Source organism: Furipterus horrens, unplaced genomic scaffold (genome assembly GCF_987537825.1).
Source record: "Furipterus horrens unplaced genomic scaffold, mFurHor1.1.pri manual_scaffold_9, whole genome shotgun sequence".
Taxonomy (NCBI): Eukaryota; Metazoa; Chordata; class Mammalia; order Chiroptera; family Furipteridae; genus Furipterus; species Furipterus horrens.
The window spans coordinates 9,275,248-9,291,678 of NW_028327179.1; the positions used below are offsets into that span (position 1 = coordinate 9,275,248).

At 52.0% G+C, this 16,431-nt stretch overlaps 1 protein-coding gene across 7 annotated transcripts in view; it reads right to left on the reverse strand.

Annotated features, from left to right (window-relative positions):
• Positions 1 to 16,431, reverse strand: part of ADCYAP1R1 (ADCYAP receptor type I) — a 48,092-nt gene that overhangs the window by 13,482 nt on the left and 18,179 nt on the right. For 6 of the 7 annotated variants that reach the window (XM_090287046.1, XM_090287045.1, XM_090287049.1 and 3 more), the window contains 10 exons: positions 15,429 to 15,536; positions 12,920 to 12,940; positions 11,833 to 11,874; positions 9,477 to 9,586; positions 8,855 to 8,952; positions 8,310 to 8,442; positions 7,370 to 7,523; positions 6,882 to 6,942; positions 6,331 to 6,400; positions 2,280 to 2,371 (listed from right to left, as the gene is read on the reverse strand). In XM_090287046.1, the coding sequence (XP_090143172.1) occupies positions 2,280 to 2,371; positions 6,331 to 6,400; positions 6,882 to 6,942; positions 7,370 to 7,523; positions 8,310 to 8,442; positions 8,855 to 8,952; positions 9,477 to 9,586; positions 11,833 to 11,874; positions 12,920 to 12,940; positions 15,429 to 15,536 (889 nt within the window). Of the gene's footprint in view, positions 1 to 1,396; positions 1,542 to 2,279; positions 2,372 to 6,330; positions 6,401 to 6,881; positions 6,943 to 7,369; positions 7,524 to 8,309; positions 8,443 to 8,854; positions 8,953 to 9,476; positions 9,587 to 11,832; positions 11,875 to 12,919; positions 12,941 to 15,428; positions 15,537 to 16,431 lie in introns of all 7 variants that reach the window. The other variant, XM_090287048.1, reaches the window with a different exon arrangement.

Here is a 16,431-nt window from a genome sequence, read left to right on the forward strand (position 1 = left end):
GGACTTACTGATGGCTCAGATGATAGGTAGCAATTTTTAGCAATAAAGTATTTTTTAATTAAGATATCCACAATTTTTTTTGTCACACGATGTTATTGTAGAGTGAATCATAACTACAGTATAGTGTAAACATAACTTTTATATGTACTGGGATGTGTGTGACTCACTTTATTGCAATCTTCATTTCACTGCGGTGGTCGGGACCCCCACTGCAGTGTCTCGGGAGCAGGCCTGTAAAGACCCTGTGCTAATTACAGCGGTTCTTGTCTATGAATTAGAACTCCACAGCTCCAAGCTAGTGGCCCCACACTTCTCTCCCATCAACCCCGGCGGTTCTTGCTGCCTGGGGCAGGATGTCTGAGCTGATGAAGTGTGTTCTGACAGCAGCAGTGTCCCTACTTAGGCGGCAGCTGAGTGCGGGGAAGCTGGGAGAACCCCCTGAGAAGAGGTCCCAGGACCACAGAAGAAGACACAGATCCTACCACCAAACAGGGAAGGTGACCGAGGCTGCTAGAGCTCAAAGAAGGGATGAGGCTGACTTAGCTAAACGTATCTGAGATCATTGTTCATGGGGCGCCAAGCCACCTTTGAGCAGGAGGAATGAGGGCCAAGCACAGGCCACTGCTGCTGATGCTGGACAGGGTGGTGGGGACAGCGGCAGGGCCCTGCGATGCAGGCCCCTGAGGTGAAGGCAGGAATCACCTCTCTAGGGCAGTTAGTTAGTGCCAGAGAACAGGCCCCACTGCCCCCCAGGGCAGGTCCTCAGAGACTTAATGACATGTAGTCAAAAATATAAGCAGGGGTTGTTAAAAATTTGCAAAAGCATTAAAAAAAAAAACAAACAGTAAATGGCTAACAAAAAAGCAGGGGTAGTGGTGACTCCCACTGGGATGGAATCATCCTCCATGCAGAACAAGCAGAGCTGACCAAGCCAGGCCTTGGGCTGACCCCCACCCCCAGGAGAGGGGCTTCCACAGGTGTGTGCCCGAGGAATCTTAGGGAAGATGAAGTATGAGCCTCTGAGTCACTCCTGCTTCTCCCTCTCTGTCTCTCTCTGTCTCTCTCTCTCTCTCTCTCTCTGTCTCTCTCTGTCTCTCTCTCTCTCTCTGTCTCTCTCTGTCTCTCTCTCTCTCTCTCCAGGAGAATGGTTGGGTCGGGGAGCCTTCTGCTGGGGTCCCCCTGCTGCCCTACTTACCCACTGGGCAGCTATCAAAGTTCTGAGCCCCAGGTTGGGGTCTCTGATGAAGGCAGGACAAAGCCCCCCATGGATGCGATGAGATCACCTCAGCTCCTTCTAACCTGCTCTCTTCTTTAAAAGCCAAGGAAGCAGCACATGTGGCTTATACCCTGCCCACAGACAGACCCCAGAGACCGCCCCCAGATTCTCTGTACCCACCTGGCCAACCGCAGGGGACCGACCTTCTGCCGCAAGCCTCAGAAGTGTCCCCGCACCCCACACACCTAGCTTGGCCATGCTTCCAATCATGCAGCAAGAAGGGACAGATGAAACGTACTCAGGCTGATGCAGAATGGGTTGGGGGCTGGCGGGGCGGGGGGGCGGATGGGACAGAGAAAGCAGAAATAAGCTGTTGGGGACATGACTGCAGAAACACTTGTAGGAAACAAACCGAAGGGCAGTGGAAGTGAAGAGAACCCTACACTCAGTGGGGTAAGAGGCTGCCTGCAAACGTCATCAATCCAAAACATAACAGATGTCCCTTTGCCCAGGGAAGAGGGAGTAATAGGAAGAGGACTGGACCCAGAAGCAGAGCTGCCCTGAAGGGAGAAGAAGAAAACTAATGCCCCCTTCCAGTACCCAGACCAGTGACAGGGTCCATGTGACTCGCTGGGGGGAGGGGGCAGGAGGAGCTGCAGCAACTTGCATACATGGGGCTGGGATGGGAACATCATGCAACTTGGGGCGTTCATGAGCTTCCTAAAAAACCACAATCCCTGAAGGAAACCTGACCCTATCTACCCTAGGGAATCTGGCAATTTCCATCTTGATTTTCCTAGGGTGACATGACATCTGTCAGTCTCTTCCTCTCTCTCTCTCTCTGTTCCCTCCCATGTAATCACCTTGTGGATTAGGAGCACCTGGGCTGGCTAAGGAGAGGTGGGCAACTAGATTTTAAAGGCACTTTTACCAGAAAGAAATCTTGCAAAGGCCTGTGCTAGGTTACCCTGTCAGCAAAACCCAGGCCTTTCCTCCGGTGGCCCAGGAGCAGGGCCCTCACAGCGGCCGGGAGTGACTATGGCATTCACACAACGGTACTTACAAGTAGATGCTGGACTCATTGCCTCCCATGTCTGGAGATTGAAGTTTCTGCACAAGGATGAAGATGATGCCCACGAAGAGCCCAAAGTTCACCTGAGGAGCCAAGGGACAGCAGACGAAAATGATTCTGGGCAAGAGACTTTCCATATCCCTGCCCCTTATAGGCTGTTAACCCCCCAACGAGGCCATCCGCCATCTAGTTGAGATCCCGTCTAGGCTCATAATCCAAGATGGCGTCATGAGAACACGTGTTCCTGAGGTTGCAATGACTGGAGAGATAGAAGAAAAAGAATTCCATAGGAGCACTGAGAAACGGGAGAGATTATCCTAAGTGAGCCAGAAAAGTGAGCGATTTCTGGAAGAGAAAGAGCAAATAGGGTTCGGGTGATGGAACAAGTCCAATGCCAGAAAGATAGAGGAGAGGCTCTTGCAGAGGTGAGAGCTGCCCTCTGGAGGAACTCCAAGTTCAGAGTCATTGAATATGGGGAACTGGAATGGACAACCACACACATTATTAATTAAAGGCTTGCCTGAGAATAGCAACGGCAGCATTTACCTTCAGATAAAGATCAGGGGCAAAAGCTCTCTCAATAGAGTGGGAAGCAGTGTGGATGGTGAGGGAGGAAGAGGAAAGGGAACAAATAAGTAGCAACAAGTCACCATGAGAGCAGCTTCCAGATGCTGCCGAAGCAGAGCCCTGAGAGACGGGTGGAGAGCCTAACCCTTGCTTATCAAAAAATAGTAAATGCTGAACATAAAATAATTAGCATTCAAATAAAGAAGTAGGAAAAGAGGGCCACGAATTTGACTTATGCAGGAAGGAAATTAATAAAGATAAAAAAATCATGACAGAGAACTTTTTTTTTAAAGATAATCAATAAAGATAAATTTAATGTTAGGTCTTGTTTTGTTTATTTGCTTGTTTTGACAGAGCTATTAGGAATAGAAAGCCTGCTGCTCTATGAAGGCAGGGTTCTGTGAGCTGTGTTCTCCACCGTCTGCTCTGTTTCTAATCAGTACCTGGAATTTAGCTCAGTGATTGCAGCAAACTGCACGTGCGTGTCCATCCAAAAGGAAAAATACATGTAATTAAACAAAACAAAAAAGGAAGATAAAACAACAGATGCACAGAATATTTTAAATCATAAGAAGAAATCAAACAAAATGGGAAAAATATAAGTTTCTAAAAGCAAATCTAGAAGATGTAGAAAATCTGCATAGAGCAATAGCCTTGAAAGAAATTTAGAAAGGAACCAACTATGTGTGTAGGAAAAGGCACCAGGCCCAGATCACTTCACAGCAGTTTAAAAATACCTCTAAGCAAGATGCAATTTACACACTACTCCACTGTTTAAAAGTCAATAAAAAGAAAAGCTCCCAAATTACTTATGATGCTAACAAAACCTGCTACAAAACACACATAGCTCACACACACACACACACACACACACACACACAGGTACATACCTAAAACCATAGAACTTACAAAGAGCAATGCAAAAACTATAAACAAAATATAAATACAGAGAATTTAGCAGTGTACTAAAGAAACAGATCATAGCCATAAAGATTTTATGCCAGGAATGCAAAAAATATATAAAATAAAAAACTCCTAATAGTTGCTATAGTAACTGATAAAAGCAATAAGCTACCGATGCCCCTCAAAAGCTTGACAAATAGTTCAGTAATCATCACACCAACAAAGACGTGAGAAATGGGCACACTTGCATCCTGCTAGTGGAGGGCAATTTGATACCCATGAAAATGTTAAATGTACACAGCCTTTGTCCCAGAAATTCTTCTCCTGGAGATTTGTTCTAAAGACATATCCATATATGCTCAAAGATATAGACAAATATGTCCAGTGTGGTATTGTTCATGATGAAGAAAAACTGAAATACTAGAAATGTCCATCACTAAAGAAAAAATCACTTCAATACATGTCTCCAAAACACATTTGATAAAATGTGACACCTATTCCTAACTTTAAAAAAAATACACACTGGAACAAGCCAGGAATAGAAACTTCCCTGATTCATTGAACAGTGACTTCCCCAAACTATAGCCAACATCATCCTCCACAAAACCAAGGAATCAATGGTATAAATAGAAGGAAAGTAAAAACTATTTTCATTTAAAGATTATGCAATTTTCTACCTAGAAAATCCATGAGAAACAACTGAAAAGGGATGAGAACTAACGAGTGTTTTAAAAGGTAATCAAGAAAAAAAATAAAAACTAGAAGCTTCCCTATATCTCAGTAGTAACCCACTAAAAAAGATAATGAAAAAAAGATTCCTAGACGCAATAAAAGCACAGATTGTCTGGACGTCTCTTGGATGTCAATTTAACAAGACAACTGAAAAACTGTACAAAATGCCTCTGTGAGAAAGACTGAACAAATGGAGGGTCATGCCACATTCTCGGAGAGAGAGATTCATTATTTTAAGAAAATCATTACAGTTGTCCCTCCTTATCATGAAGGATACTTTTCAAGAGCCCCAGAGGATGCCTGAAACAGCACATAGTACCAAACCCTATATATACTATGTTTCCTCCTATACATACATATCTGTGATACAGTTTAATTTATAAGTTAGACGCAGTAAGAGATGAACAATACCTAATAATAAAACAGAACAATTGTAACAATATACTTCCAAAACATAGTCAATTGGATAGCCGAGATGGCTGCTAAGTGATTAATGACGTTTATCCTATACTATGAGGATGCTCTGGACAAAGAGTTGGTCCATGACCAGGCAGGATGGGGGAAGACAGCATGAGATTTCATCACGCTACTCATAATGGCGTCCAAATTAAAACTTATGGATTGTGTATTTCTGGGCTTTTTCACTTGCTTTTTTTTCCTCCAGACTATGGTTGATTGCAGGTAACTGAACTTAGAGGGCAAAACAGTGGGTAGTCAGAGGGGAGTGGGGGTAACTGTATCTTCCAAATTAGTTTATAAATTCATTGTAATGCCTGTAAAAACCTCCACCAGACTTTAGTTTTGCAACTTGCCAAAGGATTTGAAATCCACCTAAAAAAAAAAAAAAAATGCAATAAGATTTTGAAGAATAAAAGAATAAAGAAGGGGACATTAGCACACCCGATATGAAAGCATGCTACAATGTTGCAGTAACTAGCTAGCCACAGGAAAAGCTAGCAGATTAGTAACATAGAATAGAAAATCTGGAACCAAACAGAATACAGCCAGTGTTTATGATACAATGCCATTTCAGCATAAGTGGCGAAAGAATTATCTATTCAATGAAAAGAATTGAGAGGGTGGAGCATCTATCCATTGGGAGAAAAAACAAAATTAGATAAAATGTTGTATCATTTCAGATCAAGGAAGCAACATTTCAGCTGGATTAAAGCATGTAATAATCCAATCAACAAAAATGTGACAAAACAATTAAGAAGCATATCTTTCTATCTTAGGTTCTGAAAGTCCTCCTTAAACAAGAAACAAGGCTTGGAAGTTGTAAAGAGGAAGCCTGAGGGTTTGACTGGAGGAAATACACTTCCAACCTGTCTACCAAGTGAAGCGTTACTGTCCTTCAAACGGTGAGAAAGACAACTGGGCAGGGAAAATAAGCAATACATACATACATAAATAAATAAATAGGTAATAACAAGAATAAAAACACACTGTCAGTAGATGTTGCAGGAGAAACGCCCTGCAGCACTAGTAACAGGGAGAAATGCACATGGTAGCATCGAACAACCCTTATCCCCTACAGGACTGTGCAAAAATTTAAATGATCGATAATCTAAGTGTAGTAGACAATTGACCCAGTAATTCCACTTCGAAGGGTTTATTCTAAATATTCACACGTGCTCAAAATTATGCACAGAATTGTCCCTAGCAGTATCTCTTGTGACAAGGAAAAATGGGATGATACAAAAGCCAACACTATCAGGAGAGCTAAATAATACGGTCATCCCTGTTGCAGAATATAACGCAGCCGTGAAAAAGGAGGAAGTTGGCACCTTCCGGTCGAAACCACGATCTCTTCCCTGCTCCTTGTCCAAGGGACACTCACCATTATGGAACCAATGACAGGGCCTTTGATCACCCACCACAGAACTGTGCTGTCATTCATGTCCCAGCAGCTGAAAGACAGAGAAAAGAGATGATGTTCAGGGGACCGGACACCTGCCAGACAATGTCTCTGGTCCCTGGGTGGTGCTTCTGTTCCTGCAGATCCCTGAGAAGGGGCGGCAGAAGGAATGCTCTGAGGTGCCATGGTCCTTCCCTTGGCTCCCCTGTCAAAGCAGGGATGGAAGCCCAAGGGTCAGATCACCCAAGGGCTCCTGGGCAAGGGCCGCATTCCACCCCCAGACCTAGGACTCTTCAGGGGTGACCTTCCGGTGAACCTTCTCCCTCCCCTCCCTCAGCGCTGGGCCTGGGAGCTGAGCAGGACTGAAGCTCCTCATTGTCCCCGCTGTCCAGCTGAGATGCAGCTGGGCGCCCGGCGATCGGGATGCAGTCTGGGCCCAGTGAGGCATGGTCTGCCTATGTTAACATGGAGTCAGGGCAACCGCGGAGAAACCTGTGTGGAAGAACGTCCCCGGCCCTTGGGCACATACTCACCCTGTGTCATCAAAGTAGAGTCTCAGTACAGCCCACACCGACACGCACACAGTTGGGGTCCCTGAGAGAGCAAGAAAAGGAGCCCTGTGATAACAAGAACACCCCCAGGGTCCAGTGTCCCCCTCAGACGTGGGGGTCCTGGTGGCTACGGTCCCCACTCAGACATGGTTCTGGTCCACGGGCATGTCTCCCTCTCATACCTGGAGTGCTGGGGACCCCAACTGTGCCTTACCCCCAGGCCTCCTATAGGTTTGGGTCTCCCCTAGACCATGGGCTGCGTTACCCCACAGAAGGACTCCTGAGCATAGCCTGTCAAAAGGTGGGCTTTCTGTGGGCAGGAAGAGCATGAGAGAGTCCACGTAGCAGGTGTCTGCCATCAGCGGGGGCAGGGAAGTGCCTCCCCTCTGCCCTGACCCTCCCTGATGCGGCACCAAGGACATACCTAGCCCTGAGGCCTCAGCCTGCCCCAACCACAGCCAGCGACCTACCCCAGCCTATAATGGTGTACCAGTAGAAGTATCTCCTCTCAGGGAAGAAGGTCTCCACCAGCAGGGTGAAGAGGTACAGGCCCTCAATGAACAGCCAGAAGTAGTTAGACACGACGCAGTAGTGAAAGAAAACCATGACAGCCTTGCACTCCACCTGCCCAGAGAACCAGAGGGGAGGGGCGTGAGCCGTGGTCGCCTGCCCCACGGAGCCCTGAGATCCAGCCCAGTGGGACCGGGGAGGATCCCGAGGGCCTGCAGCTCTGGCATACATGCTCAGACTCCCACGTCCTGTGGGTCCGAAACACTCAACCTTCCTGGACTTGAGGAGTTTCAAATGGTAGCAGCCTATGGTTCTGCATCAGAGGTGCCCATGGAGGCTTATCCGCCCCCATCTTCCACCCCCTTCCTCGCTCCTACAGGCGAGGTGAGTAGTGAGGTCCTTGCAGGAGCCCCCTTGATAAAATGAAAGCATTAGACAAGATAGGGGTGGGGAAACACCCCTGCCCGACCCCCATAAATCTCATAGAGACCTCCTCCACGTCAAGGCTCTGTGCTCTGGACTGCTTTTTCCATACTACCCCATCAAAACTGATCTGCTCTGCTCACTTCCAAAGGTCGGAAGGGGTCTAGAAAGAAGGCCAACCCCTCGGCCCCTGGGTTCCATCATGGGCGAGTTGAGTAACCAGGCCCCAGGCAAGCCCTCTCTTTGAGCCAGGCGGCACTTGGCCTTTCCACCTGACCTTCATCTGCTCTGCCAAGTGCATCCACATGCCAAGGGACAGGAAGTGGCGTCATAGGGGGGAATCACTGGGTACCGGTAGCCTCATGATCACTCCTGGATTTCTGTGTTCACTGGGGACCAATGTCTTAACCCGCAGGAAGCACGGGGACGGTGGGGCGTCCCAGGAGGGGTGTGGCCGGCAGGGCTCAGCTCGCTCACCGTGGAGATGAAGCAGTGGTTGCCGTCCTGCTCCTCATAGAGGATCCAGTCCTTGATGAAGACGGAGATGGCCCGCAGCATGAACGACACAAACAGGTTCATGTGGATGAAGTTCCGGGTGCAGTGCAGCTTCCTGCACCGGCAGAGGAGCAGGGCTTGAGGCAGGGAACCCACAGCGCTGCGACCCGCACCCGGGACCTGCTCTGGGACACCTGCCTGGCAGCTGTCAGTGGGGTCTCCCGCCTGGGCTGCCCCCTTCCTCCCGCCTCCCTTAGTTTCAGGCCCCTGCCCCCCAGCCACAGGACTCCTTGAGGCCAGACATCACCCTCCAGTGACCTCTCTATCTAGACCGGGAAGAACCAAGTGACATGTGGACATCCCCTGCCTTGGACAGGCCGTTGCCCTCTCCGGGGCCAAGTTTCCATCTGTTATCCTCGAGTGAGGGAAATGCCTTCCAGCACAGCTCCAGGGCTGACAGCCAGGGGCCTCAGCAAGGGCTCGGGGCAGGGGGTCTGTGCTCGTGGTAACACCGCTGGAGGTCTCACCGGAAGCGGCACAAGATGACCAAGGCGGTGGTGAGAGACACGAGGGATGTGCTGTAGCCGGCTGTGTACAGCGCCTTCACCGACAGGTAGTAAGAATCCTGGAGCAGGGTACAGGACGGGCGGGGCTCCATGGGGGGCCCATCCCAGCCCCCAGCCCAGTCTCCCAGGCAGGGGCCTGCCCGTCTCTGGGCCCACCGCTTCCTCCCCGCTGTACAGTGTGTGCACCCACCAGACACTCAATAAATGCTTGCTGAACACAGGAGTACTAACCAATCCAGTTACCCACCTCAGTCTGGAAAAGGGGCTGGACAGTAACCTGCCAGTGGACACTAGCCACCCAGAAGGCCGGGTGCCCTGGAAGAGCTGCCAGGGAGGTAGGAGACATGTCTGGGCTGGAGGAGCTCAAGCAGCAAACCACCTGCTTCTCAGCCCAGAATGAGTGAAAGCAAGTCCCGCTCTCTGCGTGTCTGGTTTGGGGACCCAGGGGGCTGCTCATCAAAGCTGCCTAGGGACCTGAGATTCCTGTAGTCCCATCAGGAGTCAAGGCCTCCGGTGGGAACAGCCTTCTACCTGCTTCGTCAGCCCCACCTCCACTGCCTCTGGGCGGAGGGCAGACACTCACCTGGTCCCCGGACTCATTATATTCCTCACCAAACGTACAAGCATCATAATAATGAGGGAAGTTCTCCGACCAGCCGTCCTCTGTGCAATTCCGGCCTATCACCCTCAAGCCTGCAGAAGGGGGTCCCAGAGGCCCCAAAATGAGTTAAGAGGTCCCTGAAATTCTTATTCAAGAATTACTTTGTAAGTGGGGCTTCCTGGAAACCCATGTGCCCCTCTGGGAAACATGGCAGCTCCTCCACTGTGGAAGGAAAAGCAGTGATTGCTGAGGACTTCAAGCTCAGCCTTCCCGAAGGGCATGGGGGTGGGGGAGGTGCAAGCTGATCTCTTAACAAGGGGTGAGGGAATGGGGCGGGCTGAATCCAGCCTCCCTCCCTTTTGGAATCGACAAAGGTTTGCTCGGGAAAGGCCTGAGCACCTCTCCTGGCCCCTGGGTCAGCACTTATCAAACTTCAGTGAGCAGAACCTAGGGATCGTTAATGCAGATTCCAGGCCCACGTTTTCCCCCTCACCCCCCTGCCAGGGATTCTGGTCCAAAAGTCACCTCAGCTGACCCTGGGGCAGGACTGCCCCATCACACCCTGGGTGACACTTTGACTGGGAGCTCTGGGCCTTCCAGCAGCTGCCACATCCCGCGGCAAGGGCTCGCTTCATTAACAAGAACCAGACCTGCATTCACCTAGCGGAAGGTCTTATTAAGGATGCACACTTTGGTTTCTTAGAAAAGAACTTTTGCCTTCCCAGGTCTAGAGATCTGTCTGCTTCCTGACAGTAATGTACTTTAGTTTTCTTTTCACTGACTTTAAAGACCATGTTGTGGGGCCCTGGCGGGGACAGGAGCCACTGGTTGGGAGCACAGTGGTGGCCGAGCTGGTGTCTACCCGGCCTGGGACTGCTCAGTTCACCCTGATACCTGTAAGGGCGATCCACGGAGATCCAGAGATAGGAGAAGGTAAGCAGCACCCTCTGCCTCCAGCCCAGACCCTGAAGGTGACCTCAGACCAACCCCTGCTCCCAGACAGGCTTCCTGGGGGTTCACTCGGTATACTAGGACACAGGACAAAACCTTTCACAGGGTTTTGTGTACAGCAAGAGACATCTGCAGAAAAGGGGCTCCAGCACCCATGCTGCTGGAGGAATCCCTCGTCTGTGCCCAAGGTCACCTCTGTGGAGCTCTGGGAGGAGCCAAAGGCAGAGGGCAAGACAGGAGAACCCTCCCCTCACTTTTCCAATCTCAAGTCCTTGCCAGCTGAGCTGGAAGCCTCACAGCCAGTCTTTTTAGCCAGCGGAATGGGAAATGCACATTCTGGGCTTTAGGGAGCAGCGGAGGGGTGGTGGGCAGCTCCTCCCAGAGCCGGGGGCTCCTGGGATTCTGAGTCCTAGGACACAGGATGAGGCCGCCTGGCAGGCCTAGGGACAGAGGGAGTGGTTTCTGCCCCACACTTCCATGCCAGCTGTTCCTGCTGCCAGCAAATCTGTCCCGGCTGCTACTGGCAGGCTCCCTCCAAGTCCCCATGAACACTTCTTTCAGAGAGTCCACACAACCCAGGAGACCATGGCCTTGGCCCTCCCCACCCCCCACCCTCCACCACCCAGGCCTCATCTCCTCTCTGCTTTGCCCACATCAGGGTGTTGGGAAGAGGAAAGGGAAGCTGCTTTGAAAAACAATTTTTTGAAAGTGTCCTAGAGGTAGGCGCCATTTCCTTTCTTTTATTCACCTTCTTTCTCTTTTTCTTTTTATAACCCAGTGTGGGCTCAGAAAAGTATAAGCTTCTTTGTTCAGAACTCTGCCATGAATTGGCCACACTACTGTTACTGTTCTCTTTAGACTGTCAGAACCTGCAGTGACTGTGCTTGGTGACTTCACAGGATGGGCACAGGATGTCAGGGCAGTGGTTCTCAAAGTAGGCACCCTCCCCAGACCAGCCCATTGGCATCCCCTGGGACATTGGCTAGAAATGCATATTCTCAGGCCCCACCCCAGGCCTACTCAATTAGAGGCTCTGGGCGGGGGTGCCCAGGAATCTAAATTTTAACAGGCCCACTTGGGGGATCATGACCACAATTAAAGTATGAGAACCACCATTCTACACATGGGAGTCCAAAGCTAGTCCAGGTTCTTTATTTGGGGCCCACAGTGGGGTTCTGAGGATCTGTGTGCCCCTGAAATTGTCTGAGCGCTTGAGGGCCAGTTTCCACAGAGAAGATCCACGGCATGATCAGAGAAGGAAAGGGACCTGTCCAAGGTCACAGAGCCAGATAGAGGCACAGCCCAGCCTAGTAGAGGGATCCCCACGCTCACACGTCAGCAGACGCCACCACCCCCTCTAGCCAGCCCATGGCTGACCCCAATTTACCTGAGAGATTCAAGGACTGGGTATCTTCAAAATCAAACTCGCCTGCAAAACAGAGACATGGGTATGAATCAGAACACCTGGCCATCAGCTTGCCAGGTTGAACACTGCTGGCTCTCCGTGTTGGAAGGCCAAGGCTGCCCCTGGTCTGGAGGACAAGCAGTGGGGTCTCAGCCAAGAGGCGGTCTAGCAACTGCAACCACACACCTTTCTGACACACCGCACATGCTAATGTCAGTCTCATTTGCTTTGTGTGTCTGTAATGCTAATGATGCTGATGACTCAGTTCCCCCACCACCACCACAGGAAGTGGAAATGGGACACTGTCGGGACAATGAGAAAACCTCCTCTAGTGTGGGGGAGGAAGGAAAAAGGATACTTGGGCCTTTTCAAGGAAAAGGCGAGGAACAGCCACACAAGTCCTGGGCTTTGGGTTTCCTCTTTGGCGCTCACCCCTCCAAACTGCTCTCATAAAAGGGAACCCAGAATACCAAAGACTTTACCCTCAGACCTTTTTCTCTTTCTCTCCTGACTCTTCATTGCCACCTCCGCACATTCTGCACCCTTACTAGCAATGAACCTCCATTTTCCCTCTCCTTCTTCAAGTCCTGTTTCCAAGGTCTAGCTGACATGCCACCTCCTCCAGGAAGCCTCCCTAGACCTTTACATTACTCTGCCTGCATGCTGCATCCTTAGGTCTCTTTTGTTCTCGTGCCTGCTGAACATTCTGACTCTGCAGCCACTTGGGGATGTGGATGTCTGTGGACTCACACAGACATTCAGACCTGCATGCACACACGGTGGGCTTGTTTTCTAACCATCCTCCCTGCCAGCCCACCAATGGCTTGGTCTCATCCTCCCAAACAAGCACACCAGCACCCTGAGGCCAAGGGCCCTGCCTTCCATCTCCCTGTGTGCCCTCATCTAGGACAGCCTGGGGGGTAGCGGGAGTGGGGAGGAGGGAAGAACGTGGCCCCTGATAAGCCTTTCATTCCACTCCCACCCATTCCCAACAGTCAGAGCTGGGCTCCAGCTAGATGGACAGATGGACGGATGGTCAGCAGTCTGTTCTCTCCAGGGCTCCTCTTACCGATGGTTTCTGTCTCCCAGACTGAAACAGAGAACGAGAGAGCACGCAGAGGTTAGCATGGGCTATGGTGGGGTCTGCTCTCAGGGGGCCCTGCTGACCCCCCTCCCTCTCCCCCGCCCCAGCCCCCAAACTCTGGAGAGAGGCTCTGCTGGGGTCCCTGAGCCAGGGGGACTACATGCTGGGGGACCAGCCAGACACCGAAGACTCCTACCTCTCCCCCCAGAACAGGACACAGTCACGGAGAAATGAGTGGCGGCGTCTGTGAGGAGGGGAGCGCTCTGCGCGTCCACAGTCTGCAAAGCACCAACCACCCCGGCGAGTGCCAGGCTCAGCCCTGAGAGCCCAGAAGGAAAACGAGGAACGCCCTTCTGGGCTTTCCACGGATGGAAGGCGAGTCTCAGGGTCCAGCTTTATGAATGGAGATACTAAAAGACCCTGCCTTAGTGAACCTCTAAAAATCACGTGGAACGGGCACATTCCTTGTGCAAGTGCCAGAGGGAGGGGTAGAGTCTGCAGGAAGGTTTATCTTAAGAAAATCTTATGTCACTGCTGATTCATTTCGCCTTTTGGTTGTGGTGGGGGTTGTTGAAAAGAAGCAGTCTTGCCAGCGTACCTGACCCAGAGGAGATGTTGAATAAACATTAAATCAATGAATGAATGAAAGGAATCCTCAAATGGAGGAGGTGACTACCTTGGTTTCTATAGAAATGAGTTAAAGACTGGGCTGCATCACAGGCCACCACAGGCCTGAGGTCCCCCCACTCACACGGCACCTCCCTCCTATGTCTCCTCTTTCGAGATTCACTTCCTGTCCTGTTCTAGACAGGACAGGTCACGCCCAGTCCCCTAGTTGTCAGGAGGGGGTAGTTTGATGGCCACCCTCCTTCCTCACAGGCAGGAGGTCTGGAGGAGGGAGATGGGAGGTGGGAGGCGGGGCTCATAGGCCCCAGAAAGGGACAGGGGAAGGGACAGCGAGGTCAGAGGCCACTGTGGACATACCCTGCCTTCTCTGGTCTTGGGATGGAAGCCTGAGACAGAGGCCTGGCAGCCCAGCACACCGTCACTACCTCCCACTGCCACACTGCCGGCAAGCACGTGCCACTCCAGGCAGAGTCAGGCGGCTGGAGTACCAGGTGTAGAACAGAATTTGCCTCTGTCTCTCCCAGATAGGACAGGGGACAGTGGCTGGCAGGACTCTGCAGAGGAGTGGAGTTTGGAAACTCTCCACTCCTAAAAGGACACCAACTGAAACCTTAGGGGAAGGAGGAAGCTGAGGTCCAGGCCAGAAGGAACCTGAGTATGGCCACACACGTGACTCAGACCCCTCCTGCAACCAAGGACCCAAGTCAGGGCTCAGTGGTCAGTGGAGCCCAGCACCCCCCATATCTCCCTGCCCAGCCCCCACTCAGTGCCCAGCTTACTGCCCAGCTCCTTCTAACACCCACAGGGGCAGTGGAGGGCCAGGGTCTGGCTCTTGGCTCTTTCCTGAGTGACAGTGGTCTGGCCAAGATACCAACCTTCTTTGGGACTCCACAAGGACTCAGCTGAAGGTGGAAATAGGCCTGGAGGGCCCACCAGACTCACACCCAAAAGAGAGATGTGGTCATGGAGGCCTCATGCCCATGGGCAGAGCACTGCCTTCGCCCTGTACCCTCTATCCTGAGTCATGAAGCCCACCCGCCGCACACCTGAGGACCCCACCTCGACCTGGGGTCCCTGAATATCTCCCACCCACAGACCTCAGTCACAGACACACCCCAAACTGAGCTCTTTACAACCCTGTGCCTACCCAGCCTTTCCTCGCAGGGAGGGAGCTGTCACACAGCAGTCACCCAGACCACATCTGTAAGTCATAGAGCCCCATGTGTCATGGGCAGCCCAGGAGCTCCCAGGGGACAGGACCACAGCTCCTCCTCTCCTGAGCCCTCGTAGCTGCCTGAGGACAGCAAGGACCAAGGCGCCTGAACACCGAGAGGGTCTGGGCCATGCCTGTATCCAGGCGGTGAGCGAGGGTGGGTGTGGGCGAGCACCTTGTGTCCAGCTGCCCGAGGGTGTCTCTCTGGGCCTCTGAGCATCTCTGTATGAGTGCTCACATCAATAACATCAGCTCACAATCACCAATGAGCACCCAGACGTGCCCAGTCCTGAGCTCAATGACTTCCAGGGTTCCCAGCGCCCACACCACATTCCTGTTTGACAGACTAGGGCACAGAGGCCAGAGGGGTGAAAGTCTTGCTCAGGGTCAGCTGCGTGAGTGATGGGGGCCACGTGTGAGAGCCCAGCTTTGCCTCACCCACAATGATGTGCCCCATGTGGCCCTGGGAGTCACGTCAGAGAGAAATCTCTGTGTTCCCGTGTGCAGAAGCTCTGTGACGTCCCCGCCCCGGTATGTGAGCTCTGGACCAGAGCGTCGGGTGTCCCCGGCCCTGTGCCCCAGGAAGGTCTGGGACTCCGATGTGGGGAGCGGGCTGGACTGAGTGCGGCCTGAAGAGGCCCTGGGGAAACCCACCTTGGTCTGGATCTAAGATCTGGAAGAACTTGGGGCAGGCGATGAAGACCATCTCGCCCACCTGGGCGGGCTTCCAACACGTGATGTTGTCCCACATCCCGGGGCAGCCTGTGGGGAAGAGAGCCGCATGAGCCAGGTTCAGTGGTCCTGTCACCTCAGGGCCCTAACAGGGTCTCTAAGGCGGCACCATGGGTATGGGGGAGGCAACGGGATGGGAGTTCACAAGGAGGGAACCCCGCGGACCCTGTGTTTACGGGTGGGCAGAGGAGGTGCACGTAGTGAGGCAATTGTAAGAGAGGCAAAGGAGAGGAAGGGAGACATGACAGGGAGCAGAGCAGAGTGTCAAGACAGGGTGTGCACACTGCAGAGGGGTCTATGAACTTGAGCTGCAGAGAGGGCCACTCTGCCAGACAAGGGACAGCCAGCCAGTGACTGACAGTGTCCCAGTTCCCAGGGCTGCCATGAGGAGTAATGAGTTCATACCTGTAAAGCACCCAGCAGAGCACCACGCTCACCCAATGCATGCCCCCTACTGCGATTTTCATTACTTTCATGACATCATGGCATCCCTGGAAGTCACTGCCCTTAGAGAGGCCTGGGCAAAGAGGGGGACCGAGCCCTGCAAGGTGGGAAGAAGGGCCAGCGGAGGGCCACTGATAGGGCAACAGGTTCCTACCCACCCACCCCAGCAGGACTCCAGCCAGCACATGCCTGGTTGTGATAGCAGGTCCTTGAAAGGGACCCAGTAGCACATTGCTGGCTTTTGTGGTCCATCCTGACCATGGAATGGCCATGGAGTATGGTCACGTCTGGCCCATGTCCCAGGAGCCCCGTTAACAGATGTTCCCTTAACGTGGAGAAGCAGGCCCTGGCACAGACAGCTGTTACTGCCAGCTGACGTCCCTGAGGTCCCAGGGCACTTAAGATGGAGGTGAACAGTCACAAGGACTGAGCGGCAGGGAGGGGCGCTGGCCTCAGGTGGGGATGGCACGAGGAAGAAGGG